The sequence below is a fragment of the Cydia splendana genome, chromosome Z, assembly GCF_910591565.1.
Source record: "Cydia splendana chromosome Z, ilCydSple1.2, whole genome shotgun sequence".
In the NCBI taxonomy this organism is placed as follows: Eukaryota; Metazoa; Arthropoda; class Insecta; order Lepidoptera; family Tortricidae; genus Cydia; species Cydia splendana.
Window position 1 is genome coordinate 13,484,383 of NC_085987.1, and position 14,564 is coordinate 13,498,946.

General features: G+C 36.7%; 2 protein-coding genes across 2 annotated transcripts in view; one reads left to right on the plus strand and one right to left on the minus strand.

Annotated features, from left to right (window-relative positions):
• Window positions 1-14,564, minus strand: part of LOC134804458 (uncharacterized) — a 182,915-nt gene that overhangs the window by 10,888 nt on the left and 157,463 nt on the right. Inside the window, exon 10 of the mRNA XM_063777505.1 lies at window positions 9,577-9,691. Coding sequence (XP_063633575.1) covers window positions 9,577-9,691 — 115 coding nt within the window. The remainder of the gene's footprint in view (window positions 1-9,576; window positions 9,692-14,564) is intronic.
• On the plus strand, window positions 844-6,599 carry LOC134804470 (uncharacterized). Its single transcript, XM_063777519.1, has 5 exons — window positions 844-1,043; window positions 1,571-1,779; window positions 2,063-2,258; window positions 2,587-2,715; window positions 3,253-6,599. Exons 1-5 carry the CDS (start codon window positions 1,010-1,012, stop codon window positions 3,414-3,416), a joined length of 732 nt encoding a protein of 243 aa, XP_063633589.1. The 5' UTR covers window positions 844-1,009; the 3' UTR covers window positions 3,417-6,599.

Sequence of the window (14,564 nt, forward strand, 5' to 3'; positions counted from 1 at the left end):
CGCCACTTAAATATTTATTTTGTTTTGTTTTTAGTATTTGTTGTTATAGCGGCAACATAATACATCATCTGTGAAAATTTCAACTGTCTAGCTATCACGGTTCATCAGATACAGCTTGGTGACAGACAGACGGACGGACAGCGGAGCGGAGTCTTAGTAATAGGGTCCCGTTTTAACCCGAGGTTTTAACCCTTTGGGTACGGAACCCTAAATACGAGGCCAGTGTTGTAAAGGCCTGTCCAGACAAGAACAAATTTAGCCAATCTGATTAAATTGTCCAATTGAATCAGGTGGTGCGGACGCAAGCATCAATTTGGCCAGCGCTCTAAATTAAAGAAATGAAATGCGAATACTAGCGTCACAAATTGGTATTCTTGCGTCCCTTTCCATTTATCGGTAATATCGGTCATAATCGGTGGTTGAATTCGGCGTGCCACATTGGCGTTTGCGTCCGCACGGCCTGATTTGTTCGGACAATTTAATCAGATTGGCGAAAGTTTAGGGCGTCTCCAGACGCCCTAAACTTTCAACCGTTGTTTTATGGCTCCTCTACTCGATTTATGCGTTACGCATTTATGCGTTAGAGGGAGCAAGTGATATTACTATCTCATTCTACCGCATGGCTGCGTCCCTTGGAGTGGCCGGCGTTGGCCCATCGTGTAGACGAGCCATTATAAAATGGGGCCCAGTAGGGCTACCGCCAATACCGAAAATCGTCAATTGCGGGCATTTTTCTCTGTCACTCTAATTACGCCTTCATTGGAGTAAAAGAGTAAGATCCCCGCAATTTGCGAATTTCGGTTTTCGCGGTAGCCCCTCAGGTTGATTGACGTTTGTCGTTTCACTCGTTTCCTCCACATTGTTTAGTTTGTCTGTGGTACAATTTGGAAGTTCAAAATATCGTTTACAGTAGATTCTTTGTAATACAAATTAATTTTCCTGCCCGCTGTACAAAATAATGTATTGAGAAATATAATTTTAAGAGTTACTGTGAGTCAAAACTTTCAATATGACTGCCGACAACGAATATCCAAAGGCGTCGAGTAAGTATACCGGGCACGCCCACCGATGTGTACAACGTTTGTTATGTACTCAATTTATTAATTATGAAATGATTTTTATCCTTAATTACTTATAATACAATATATTAAATATAGTTAAATAACAAGGACATCTTAAGTTCTATATATTAATGGAAAATGATTAATTTAAATATCAGCAACTGACCCCGTTTTTGTTTCTGTTAAAATACATATTTATAATCTTCACAAGCCGTGGGATCTGTAATATTTCCCCAAGAATATCGCAGTCTATGCTGAATATCCATACTCAAGACCCCCAAGGCCGTTAAGTATGGATGTTCAGCCTGTTGTAGTTTCCAATAGGATTGTCATGCCAGTGTTGTGTAAATATTTCAATTATATAAAGCATAAATGCATTTAAAAAGCATAGTTTGCGTCTTTTAACCTGTGTCATATTTCTGTTATGATGAGTAAGCTCAGTAATCAAATTCCCCTACTGCCTGCCTACCTGCAAGTCTCAGTTTCTTTTATATCTGATCATGTTTTAGATGCCACCCTAATTGGGGCAACAATCTCCTATGTTGCTGGCCTGTTCCTGCTGTTCTCGTTTGCGAGCCCATACTGGATAGAGTCATATCCGGAGATGTTTGATTCCTTTAAGCGCATGGGCTTGTGGGAATATTGTTTTGATCGCTTCCGTCTGCCACAGTACCAACTGGACAAACTCTTCATGGGCTGTCACTACATTTTTAGTCAGGTTGGTGTTTTCGATTGTATGAACGCAGATTGTGACCATAATGTATTTTATAGAAAAATATTGATTATACTTGCAGCTACAAAATGACCTACAGAAAAATGGGCTTATAAAATTGTAATGAGACATTTAATATTCACTCTAAATGAAATAAGATGTAACCATGAGTTAATAAATTAATTCCATCTATTTGACTTGTACATGTATGTATGGTTAGTTGATGAGTTAAGCTAATTGCCATAGTGAACATCATTTAAAAGTTTTAGTTATTGTTTTTTTATTTTAGGAGTACTATGTGATCCGCGAGTACCTGTTGCCCAGCTGGCTCATGGCCGTGCAAGCATTTGTCACATTGGCACTCATATTCTCACTCAGCGCACAAGTCCTACTGGCTTGTGTCATTGTGCGCTGGCCTCTGCGCACAGTGCTACAATATGAATGGATTTTTGTCTCACTCTCATTTCTCTTTGTTGCTGCCTCAAGTAAGTATTTTAGTTTTGAGTAACTTTTCATTTTAATCTATTTGTATTCTATAATAGGTAGGTAAAATTTAATGACAATATTGTGTTAAAAACTTAATGCTATGTTATGTTTAACCGAGTATGTTATTTACATTTGTTGAATTCTTTGTTGACTAACAACAAAATGTAAGGAGTAGGTAATAAAAATATCTTTGTTTATATTGATGTAACAGTGTAATTAGATCTTTTGTTTTATCAGCATTTTGTGATATAACAGACATAATTTTAATGTAAAAAAGGTTTAATTCTTATGTTAGTAGGGAAATAAATGAATTGTTATTATTTGCAGGTGTGTTCTTGTTCTTGGCAGTAGCAGTGTTTGGAGGGAACTGTTACCGCCGGGACTGGCTGATGTATCCCTCATTCCATATTGTCTCATGGTCATATGCCTTTGCTGTAGTTGCGTTAGTATTTTTCGGTAAGTCACATAAACTTTGTTCGTAACATTAAGAAGTCTAGAACTGATTTTATGGCCAATTGTTTGCATTTTAAAAGATTAAACCATCAGACTGGCTCTGCCCTTTTGGCATGTATCTATATTTGCTTTTTGCTCATGGTCCGCTCGTAGTTTGTTTTTGGTAAGACAAACTACTCTTAATAATTAAACTAGCAGAGTAGTTGTTACTGTTACAAGTTATATGAAGTTAGTGTTAGAACTAGTCGAACATTACTTATTAGCACAGAAAGACTGCCTGCTTGAAGGATTAAAAAAGAATACCTTGATTTTGTTACACAAATCAGTTTTAAGCAAATCAACGATAAGTATACCCAGTCCATTTATTCATCTAGTTTGGCCCTCTCAATATTATTGAAGTATAAAGCCGGTTGCACCGTCATTTACTCCGAGGTTGCACCACACCAATCCGCTTGCAAGCATCAAAATCATTGGACTGCATAAATTAAGATATAATTGGTTATTTTCACTTGATCTTAAGAAAGTAAGTGATTATTGCAGGCGTAGCGGCGGTTCTGCTGTACATGGAGTCAAAGAAGCTGTACGAGCTGCGATTGGAGGCGCGCAACCTCGTGGCGCAGATGCAGCACAGCCAGCCCGAGCACGCCCTGCACCAGCTGCGCGACCAGCTGCAGCACCAGCGACAGATCGGCTGGAATAACTAGCTCTTCACATGCACTGCGTAACCTGTCACACATTTTTCCCTACATGAAAAGCTACAGATGTAGTCAGTAAGCATGAGCAAGACTGATGTGTGAGACTTTTAAAAAATTGCAATAAATTAAAAACCGTAAATAAAAAACGAATATTTAGTTGAGACAATATACCGGGTATTATTATTCAATTTTGTTAAATCTATGATTAATGATATATTAAATGTCGTTTACATACACTCAAATCCCAATGGGCACTGCAATAATGTATAGCTAGTGGAGTTACCCATTGTTCTTATTGACTACATTTGAGTTTTGCTTATTCATGTTTTGCTATTTGCTTAGTAAATAAGGACTCCTTAATTTTGTTGAGAGTATTTTGGATTTCATGAAGTTTTATCAGTATGATATAATCACTACATTATATAGTTCGTTTTTTTTTAGCATTAGAAATAAGGTAAACAATCTTGATGTGTCTTTTAATAGAAAAACACATTTTTAAAAATAAGTTACGGCAAATATGTAACAATTATGAATCTAATACGATCATTTATATTCTTCTGCTTTCATAAGTAATAGTTACTGAATGTTATAAAGCGTTTTTCAATTAAAATACATGTCAAGATTGCTTACCTTCTTTCAAATTCTTTCTAATGCTAAAAAAACGAACTATAGATCTTATTATTGCCCACATCTTACTTTCCACCATATTCTGAAGGTCATATAAAATTTAGTCAATAGAACGATATCGTTTAGATTGTGTGTTAGAGGCAAACTATCTCAAATTTACTGTTACTGAATGTGCACTAAAGTTTTATCTCCATAAACTGGTTCACTCTTACACGATTTATATATATTGTTATTACAAACTTAGCTAAAACGGGACTTGATCACAAATAATTAGGTGGAATCACAGACTACACAGACAACGCATTATGAAGCGTTTACAAAGAGCACGAGGTCACCACACATATGTACAATTTTACTTGTAAAATACCACGAATCCAGCAGCACAATAGAATTGCATTCTGCGCGAATCCAGCAGCACAATAGAATTGCATTCTGCGCTATTTTATACTATAATAACCCAAGAACACCCCTAAAGCATAATATTTATAAATATTTTTAAAGTACTCGTGTAGTGGTCCTAATTGTGGGCGCAGCTGAAATAAGCGGTCGCTCTGCCATACTAAATTTGTACCGGAGAGCATATGTGTGGTGACCTCGATTGACTTATGGGCTCCGTCTAGTAGTTGAGGTGGTCTGTGGGTGGAATATTAGCTCGGACGTTTCGACATGCATTGCCTTCGTGATTTTTAAGGAGAAATATTTTCTTTTGATGGATCAAATTTTTAGGCTTATTTGTACATGATTAAGTCCTGTTTGAGTTAATAAAAAAATACCTTCGTATCGTGGGGTTACAAACACAAGAAATAACATAAATAACAGTTGTGAATGGGTTATTACCATGGTATGGTTTGGTTGATAGTAATGTACTAATGTATGTCTGTCGTTCTTAGAATCTTATTTTTAACATTCCTTAGTCGCTTTATGTAATAGCGGACGTTTTCTGTTGTCAGCTCTTTTATAATGTGCCTTGAAAGATGAATCCTGGCTTGAAAGCAAATAGATGATATTTATTCTTTATTCAAGATTATTTTTAGGTTTTGAACCGTAGAGAGACGAATCTGAAAGCGCCATTTTAAATTTAGTAATTTATATCTATACTATTTTCTTTATTTGTAAATTATAATCTCAAAAAATAAAAATCTCAGAAGAAGAAATTGACCTTTAAACAAATGTATTCATATTTAGTATTAAGTTTCAAATTAGAGTAATATTCTTAAAAACTTCGAGCGATTTTTGTATAAAACATTTGTTTTAATTTTAATGAATGTAATCAATCGCTAATAACTTAATAAGATATTTCGTATGACTGAAACATTACGTATGTAATTCCGATTCTTATTTTGAATCTCAATGCCGTCCGTTAAAGACTAACATTTGTATAGAGTAAGCATGTTCACTAAGATAAACCATAGATGTGTTTAAGTCTGGATTTAGGTTATTTTGTATGTTTATTTGTTTATTGGCGTATAAGGGCATATGATACAATGTTTCTTTTTTCGCATCAGATGGATGATAACACTTACACAGGACAGATATTTTCTGAGCAACTCGCGTTAGTGATGTCCATACACCGCACTTGGGGGGCATTTTTGACATCATGAGAATTTATTGATTTATTTGCAAACGTTACTAACTGACGTGCCCGCAAAATGCCCCCTAGAGTGCGTGGTATGGTGAAGTCTGACGTCACTAAACTTGATCGTCCAATTTCACCTCACATCTTCTCAGATATGAGTCCTAGTCGGCGGTGATATGACATGTATAATCTTACATTTTGACTTTCACCCAAAATAATGAAAAGATAGTCACAATATGTTTGATTACTATGGTGCAGAATGAAATACTCCAGAAGTATTTTGCATATCTACTCAACTCTCATTTCAAGATTAATAATGAGTTTTAGTTTAAGGATTTTATTATGTTAATTAAGTAAGTTGTCTTGTACAAAGTCCGAGACATTCAGGGCCGCTTGTACCAATCCGTCTGTAACCGTAATTAAATTCTCTAAAATGTAATTGTGCACCATCGGGTCCTTCAAGATTATTGATGTGCCTTGTTAGTTAAATTACGTTTAGTTGGATTTGATTCACAGTAGGGGTACTCATTTTACAATTTGTTGTTGGAACACGTGGAACATGGAACAGTCGTTTAAAAAAGTTAGAAATTAAGATGAAATAGACTAAGGCCGTTTTATGTTACTGTCGATTCTATTTTCTTCCGACAGAACTTCGACTCTCACCACGCTAACTTTGCACAAACTTGGCACTTGACACTGACAGTAAGAATTTACACATATCCATATACGAGCAAGCACTATAAGTACTTGCGTCATGTCATGGATTTAGTTAGATAAAGTTTGCTTGATAGAAAATGGAATCGAAAACTTCACAAATCAGTCAGGGCCCACCTGACTTTATTTGATTGATTGTTTAACTTGAACTTAATTTCTTTTTGTTATCGTGGATCAAATCCAATTTAATTCTAGATCCGTCCAAGTATAACGTTATTTGTGTTTTTAGTATTGTAAACTTAATTAATACATTAATAAAATATATTTCTGCACAAGTGAATTTTAATTTACTATAATATTTAATTGTGTTGTAATTTACAGCATCACCCGATGAAAAATGGAGTTATGTTTTGGCGAGTGTTTGTACGAGTATGTATATATGTCCATTACTCAAGCGCACCTTGCAGCGTGAACTGCTTGATGGATCTTTACGCACTGTCGACTAATCACTAAACTAATAGTCGCCGGTGACTTGGTCTCTCGGCGACACAAACATAGGCAACTAGGGCCAGGAGACCAAGCCGAGCGCAAGCATCACTAAAACATGTTGTGTTCTTCGCAACTATGTTCGAGAGAGAGACGGATACAAATTTGTCGTCTCGACAGATGCTCGCAGTGTGAACACTTCCATTTGAACCTGTTTCGCCGGCGACCAGCAGTATCTTGTGCATTGCCACTACGCAGCGAGTAGTCGCCCGTCGCCGACTAAGCGCCACTTACACCATCCCACTAACCCGGGCGGCTGACCGGTTGAGGGCGACGGCAGTGCGTAACGGCTCTTAAGGCGTCGTTGAAATGTTCTCAGTTAATCCTTTTCCAGGTATAGTACGATTTATACTTGGTCAAGCAGATCTTGTCAGTAGAAAAAGGCGGCATTTTTTGAAAATTGTAGGCGCGAAGGGATATCGTCCCATTGAAAATTTGAATTTCGCGCCTTTTTTTACTGACAAGATTTGCTTCACCAGCTATATTTATTTAACTTTAGCATTTCGGGAAATGTGCTTGTCTTCAAATTAATCATCAAAGCTGGATTAATTGGAATCATCTTCTTCGCGTTGTCCCGGCATTTTGCCACGGTTCTTGGGAGCCTGGGGTCCGCTTGGCAACTAATCCCAAGAATTGGCGTAGGCACTAGTTTTTACGAAACGACTGCCATCTGACCTTCCAACCCTAGGTAAGCTATGCCTTATTGGAATTAGTCCGGTTTCCTCACAATGTTTTCATTCACCGAAAAGCGACTGGTAAATATCCAATGATATTTTGTACATAAGTTCCGAAGCCCTTACAACTCATTGGTACGAGCCGGGGTTTGAACCCGCCACCAGCGATTATTCAGTGTTAGATTAATAAGAAGATACTTGGATTTTCCTTGTAGATTGGTGCGGTCTGGAGAAGGGTTAATGGAAGTTACCTTAGCCCCACTTGCACCATCCTATAAACCCGGGGTTAACCGGATAAACCTGTAGTTACTATGGTTACCAGTACATTTTGCACTGGGTTATTGGTTTAACCGCTTAACCCTGGGTTAGTGGTATGGTGTAAGTCACCCTTATTAAAAATTTAACTTTTAGAGGTGTTACGTATTCATGGCGATACTTTCAATTTCATATAAAACAGGATTCGTATATTATGTCCATTTTCTATACATGAGTCGAGTAGAGCCGATCAGTTTTATACGCGTCGACTAAAGTAGCAACATGCAGTAACAATGACGTCATACAAGCGCTAATGGAGTGTTGCTGTTACTTAGCTAGACGCAAGCACGAAGTTTATTGATATTATTGGAGGTGCCTTTGAAACAGTACCAACACTTGTATGCATTGACAGCCTCAGTTCGATAAACGAAGTCGGAGGCTTAGATACGTAGCAGGTACGCATTTATTCAATGGCACAATATAGTTCGTTTTTTTAGCATTAGAAATAAGGTAAACAATCTTGATGTGTCTTTTAATAGAAAAACACATTTTAAAAATAAGTTACGGCAAATATGTAACAATTATGAATCTAATACGATCATTTATATTCTTCTGCTTTCATAAGTAATAGTTACTGGTTTTTCAAAAACCTTTTTAATTAAAAGACATGTCAAGATCGCTTACCTTCTTTCAAGTTCTTTCTAATGCTAAAAAAAACGAACTATAGATAATTGTGCCTTTACAGAAGGAGTGACGTTCACCCGACCAATTTTGAACGTAGGCGATATCTCTGATAATGGTTGGACTGACATGCAATAATAACAATAAATATAGGTAGGTAAAGTCAGCAAAGGTTCCTACCCGTTCCTTAAAATGGGTTTGGCAGGTCGAAGTATTTAGCAGATGGCGCCAGCATAGCTTGCCCTGACAATCCCTAGAATAGGGTATTTTCCTACTAGTCAAATCAGTTACTTTTTTAGAGCTGTCAAAACGATTTGCTAATATAGAATTTATATTAAACATTACATCGTGACGTCACGGTCAACTCACCTACTTTTTATATTTCTATCCGAATTATTAAATATAATTTGTGTTAAAAAATAACTACTATCTGTGTTTTTCTAATAGTTATCTGGTGCTTTATTTCATGCATGTTGTAAAATAATTTATTTTAAATACCCTATTCTGTCAAAATTTATTTTTTTAATGCCCTGGATGCTAGCCCTTTAAGCATAATCTCATAGAAAGAGGGCCAGCTATGATGGCGCCATCTATGCAAACCTTTGACAGTTGCCACTTGGCTACCATATGTCTAAAACATGAATCTAGGATATACCTGGATCTGGCATGAGTAGTGGGGGTAACTGACAGAACGGGATAGTCTTATGTATCTTTCAGTAGGAGTAGCAGAGAAAGCGGTATTATTGCTTGTGCTTGTCACAGTCTCACTTTTTGTTTGTTCCCCACCTTTTTATTAGTATGGAGAATGGTGGGCAACAAATGAATTCGACCAATCACAGCGTCGCATTTGCGTATGTTTTGTCCCTCACGGAGGCACGCGTATACCACTTCTATGCGATCCTACCTTCTATGGTCTAAAACTACTTTGTAGCCTTTCACATTATCATAACTTAGATAATCGTAATAAATATATAATATTAATAACTAAAGCCATGAACTCCGTTAAATCTTCGACCACTATTCCACAAATAAATGCACAATGTAATCTACGTCAATATATATTTGTACGACCACCTGTTATTGTTAGGTAATTTAAGTAGATGTGTTTATTTCCCTCGGGTATTCTAGCCGTTACTTGTGTTAAATTTACACTTACCTGGTTTGTTTATTTTGCTGCAATGTTGAATCACGTACTCGATGGTGGATTGTGGTGCATTTCCGTCTAGGACTACGACTGGCGCCTTTTCCAAAACATCCATATGCCTGTTTACCTACGGACAACATTCATTATCAACATGATGTTAATAATGTAAGTACTGAATAACTATAATAACCAGACATCGTAAATTTTATTACACTTTCAGTGCAGTGGAGTGGTGTTAACGGAATTGGTATTAAACTATTTCAACCCTAATGAATAATTAGCGTTAATTACGTTAATATTAACTTTAATTTACAATTTCAGTTGGAATTATCTATACCAATTCCGTTAACACCACTCCGCTGCACCAAACATGCTATAAAATTTGCGATGTCTGATAATAACGCATCAAAATAATCGCTTTTTTTCATTTTCCATCCATTAACTATTTTAATGACTTAAAAAGACGCCTTCGATTAAATTTTCCTAATATTAGTTCGATTTCATTCGTGGGATAATTCGTTCACCCAAGTTGTTTCGGTCACCGAGATATTATTATTTTACGTTGTACTAAGGTACATACCGAACTACAAACTACAAGCAGCCACATAGAGTTCCGAGCCTGAATACAGCATTGCATGCAAGCAACTTTACTAGCTCCGCAAACTTCGTCGCGGTGTCTACAGTAATGTTCCGTGTGCAGCGATAATTCTATTGTAGACACAATTTACCAACGAATTGTTTGTGCAGTTTGCACTGATGCTGCAATACTGTAGAAACTACTGGCAACCCCGGGCCAGCATGGTTAACTACGTTAACCACCTATTTATACACAACCGACATTCTTATTTGATAAAAACTTTTTACAAAAAAAAGGAAACCGACTTCAAAAAGGATGAAATAAAGTATTATCCTTTTTTAAGTCTATGCGTTACCAACTGATATGTTTGAAGTCGGTGCCAAGCCAAATTTTGAAGCATACCATGATTTTGGTGCGATATGATAAGATGTACCTACGTTGGATTGCCTTACACGACGACAATGAACGTACTTTCTATAGGTACAGTCGACGTTAAAAATATGTTTACAAAGGAGTAAGGTGCAAAAGTGTAAACATAACATTGACATCGACTGTGACTTTGACTAAGAACTAAGAACTAAGAACACACCTCAGAACACACGATCAAACCTTGGCGCAGTCCGTACCATGTTTGTCGGCACATTAGTGTAAATCCAATGCATTTTTTTGCCGTCGTATTTTTTAAAGAGCATTTCTTACTAATGCTCGAACAGTATATAGCACGCAAGTGTGGGATTGGGACTGAGTTATTTCCCGTCCCTTATCCAGAGGACTACATTTCAAAATATAAAACAATTCAAGGAATTTACCTTCTTGCCAAATTTCACCTAAAGCCTTAGAGGATATAACCAACGGAGACGCCATGTCTATCATTTTCGGTACAAAATAGTCTGCCGTTTTTTGCGGGTAGGGCCACATCAAATGTATACGTAACGTAAACATAGCCATGTCAGATAAACGTCAGTCCATACATGTGGTTGACCATTGGCCGCCTATTTTTGACAGAGGGGAACGCCTGTTAATGACCACTCCGTTTGGTTATATTCTCTAAGACTAAAGCGGTTCAGTTGTTTAGCCATGAAAAGGCGCCAAAGAGGCAGACAGAATTACTTACACATTTATAATAGTTATTAGTGCAGTTCTAATGGGATTTATAGCCATAAAGCTGATTATTTTTGACTGGTATTGTTACTACTTGGCTTGGCACCGACTTCAAACATATCAGTTGGTAACGCATAGACTTAAAAAAGGATATTTTATTTCATCCTTTTTGAAGTCGGTTTCCTTTTTTTTGTAAAAAGTTTTTATTTTTCATTTTTTAGTTTTAACGCATAGTTTTAGCGCGACGCATGAATGAAAAACAAGATCATGTTTACCACTAAATTCGTGTACCTATTACTTTAATAAATATGTAATCAGGAATTTTCTCGAGTCCGTCTGGGAAATTATAATTCCTGTCACTACACTAAATCCATCCTCCACCCCGTCACTGACCCAATCCCTCAACACCCCGATCACTCAACCTCACAGCGCATCAACCCCTGATCCAGGAGCCCCTCGGCCCTGAACCAGCAACCCTTCAACCGCCATTCCCCGACCCCTTAACTCCTAACTCTAACCCCCGATCAGTAGCCTTACCAGCTTACTACGAGTTTGACATTGATATACTCGTATTCGCTAGCGTGTGTGTAACTTACTTTCTATGCATCTCGCTCGTACTAACATATTAGTGCGAGCGAGATGCATAAAAAGTAAGTTACGAAGACGTTAGCGAATATGTCAATGACAAGCTCGTGATAAGGCTACAGTTGCACTACATCAAATTGGTGGTTTTCGGAAGCAAATGCTCGAGTTACTTTAGAAAACACTGAAATCCCAATACACGTGCCTTTAAAAATTGAGGAGTTCCCTCAATTCCTCATGGATTCCATCATCAGACCAGAACCAAAAATAATACGGAAATACCTTAGAGGTAACCTCTTCCAAACAAAAAAAGAATTACTCAAATCGGATCACAGGTGCCGGAGTAATCCCTGAACATACTACATATAAAAAATCATCATCATTATCATCAAAACAATCATCATCAGATCTACTTCATCAAATTGGTGGTTTTCGGGAGAAAATGCTCGAGTTGCTTAAGAAAACAATCAATCCCCATCCATGTGCCTTTAAAAATTGAGGAGTTCCCTCAATTCCTCATGGATCTCATCATCAGAACAGAACCAAATTAATATGGGACCAACTTGGAGGTAGCTCCTTTCAAACAAAAAAAGAATTACTCAAATCGGACTACGGATGTCGGAGTAATCGGTGAACGTACATAAAAAAAAAGATAGCCACAACCGAATACAGAACCTCCTCCTTCTATGAAATTGAAGTCGGTTAAAAATAACCGACTTATACATTATACTTTCTACAGTAAAATCAGAGCTGGGCACCGTTAATCAAAAAGTTAACTTCGTTAATCGTTAATCCGTTAAATAAAAAGTTAACTTCGTTAAACGTTAAAACGTTACTTTTCAAAAGTTTTAACGGAAGTTAAAGTTAATCGTTAATCGTTAACTCGAAATCGTAAATATACGCAATAAGAAATAAAACTAGAAGAAATAATCATAAATTTTGATTTTTATTAAAGACTAATTTACTAATTAACATGGTAATCATTACTAATTAATAATAGCATAGCCAATAAAAATATCATTCGCTAGCATCTGCCATAAGGTGCATGTTCCCCTTCATGAACATGAGCATATTAAAATTGTCGTCTGATAGCGACGCCCGCTTTGGAGAAAAAATATATTTTCCCGCCGAAAACAGGCGTTCCACAGCAGCACTCGAAGGTATACTAGTGTTATATTTGAGGCAGCGCGCCGCCTTGGTGTGAGTAGGTACTTAGGTATTAACGATTAACGGACTTAAGAAAAGTTAACGGAAGTTAACAAGTCCGTTACAGGTTTTTAAAGTTAACTTAAAAGTTAATCCGTTACTCGAAATCTTAACTTCGTTAATTAACGATTAACGGATTAACGAGTTAATGCCCAGCTATGAGTAAAATGGTATATAGTTCGTTTTTATTAGCATTAGAAAAAAAGGTAAACAATCTTAACGTGTCTTTTTCTTGAAAAATAAGTCGCGGCACGGCAAATATGTAACAATTATGAATCAAATACGATTATTTACATTCTTTTGCTTTCATAAGTAATAGTTACTAATTTTTAAATAGCGTTTTTCAATTAAAAGACACGTTAAGATTGCGTAGTCTTTTTCTAATGCAAAAAAAAACAACGGGGTGCACTCCGGGAGTGCCGACAGAAGTGAAAACTCAATGACTAGTCCAAAATGTCTGCAGCACTATGTATAATTGACCCATCCTCCTTTCTATTGAAAAACTTTAGTTCCGAAATTACTGGCCAGTAAGCTTAAATTTGTAGCGTTAATTGTTTAAAATTCGAATAGAAATTGTAAAGTTACCTTGCAGACCTCGCATCTAAATATGGTCATGATATTTTGAGTTTTATTCACCAGTACTAGAGTTCACTTTTATTAGCGATTTCATCAAGATGTAGCTTTATTGAATTATATTGGAGTGATATAAAGTTATGTAACTGTGAGATCCTCGTATTTCAGCCCGTACAAGATTAGAACATTGAGCTTTATTGCTTAATATAAAAGTCCAGTTTTAAATAATTGACCTGATTAGGATACGTTATGACTAAAGTTTTTTGGTGAATAACATTGTCCGTCACACATGACGTCAGCGCGTTACGCGTTACGCTGTCTCGAGTTTATAATTTTTTCCCCACCTCAAAAAGTGCTCAGCGCCGCTAAAGAAGTTTTCACTTCAAAAACGAACTAGGTATTGGGTATCAATTCTATTTACATGGAAGCTGAAGCGGTGTTTAAGTTGATAAATTGTGACAATACGTGAAATCGTAAATCTTGTGCCATGACCATGACCGTGATATCACAAACTTCACAAAGTTAAACCACAGCCACTTAATTTAACGTGCCTTTATTTCAAATATGGAATACCTACTTAAGTATTAAAACTTGACAGCTTGCGGGGGTGACATAATATGCTTATACTCTTTGGGTGATGACATCGCCACCTTCCTTCCACCTTCCGCCGAGTTACCGTTAGGTACTTAATACCAAAGACATATGTAACTTCGTATAAGACGAATAAAGTCTAAGGAAAAAACGTGCCTCGGAATTCAAGTAAAAGTCATTCTCGAATAGATGCCGCACACACCTTTAGCCTATCCTCGGCTAGATGGCGTGACGACACCGTTTCATATTTAACAATTTTAACACATAGATATCAGTGAATGAACATGGATCAAAATGATATAAAAATAATAAAATCATTTATCCATATATATACATTTTTTGATAACTCTATACGTTTTCATTTTGAGTT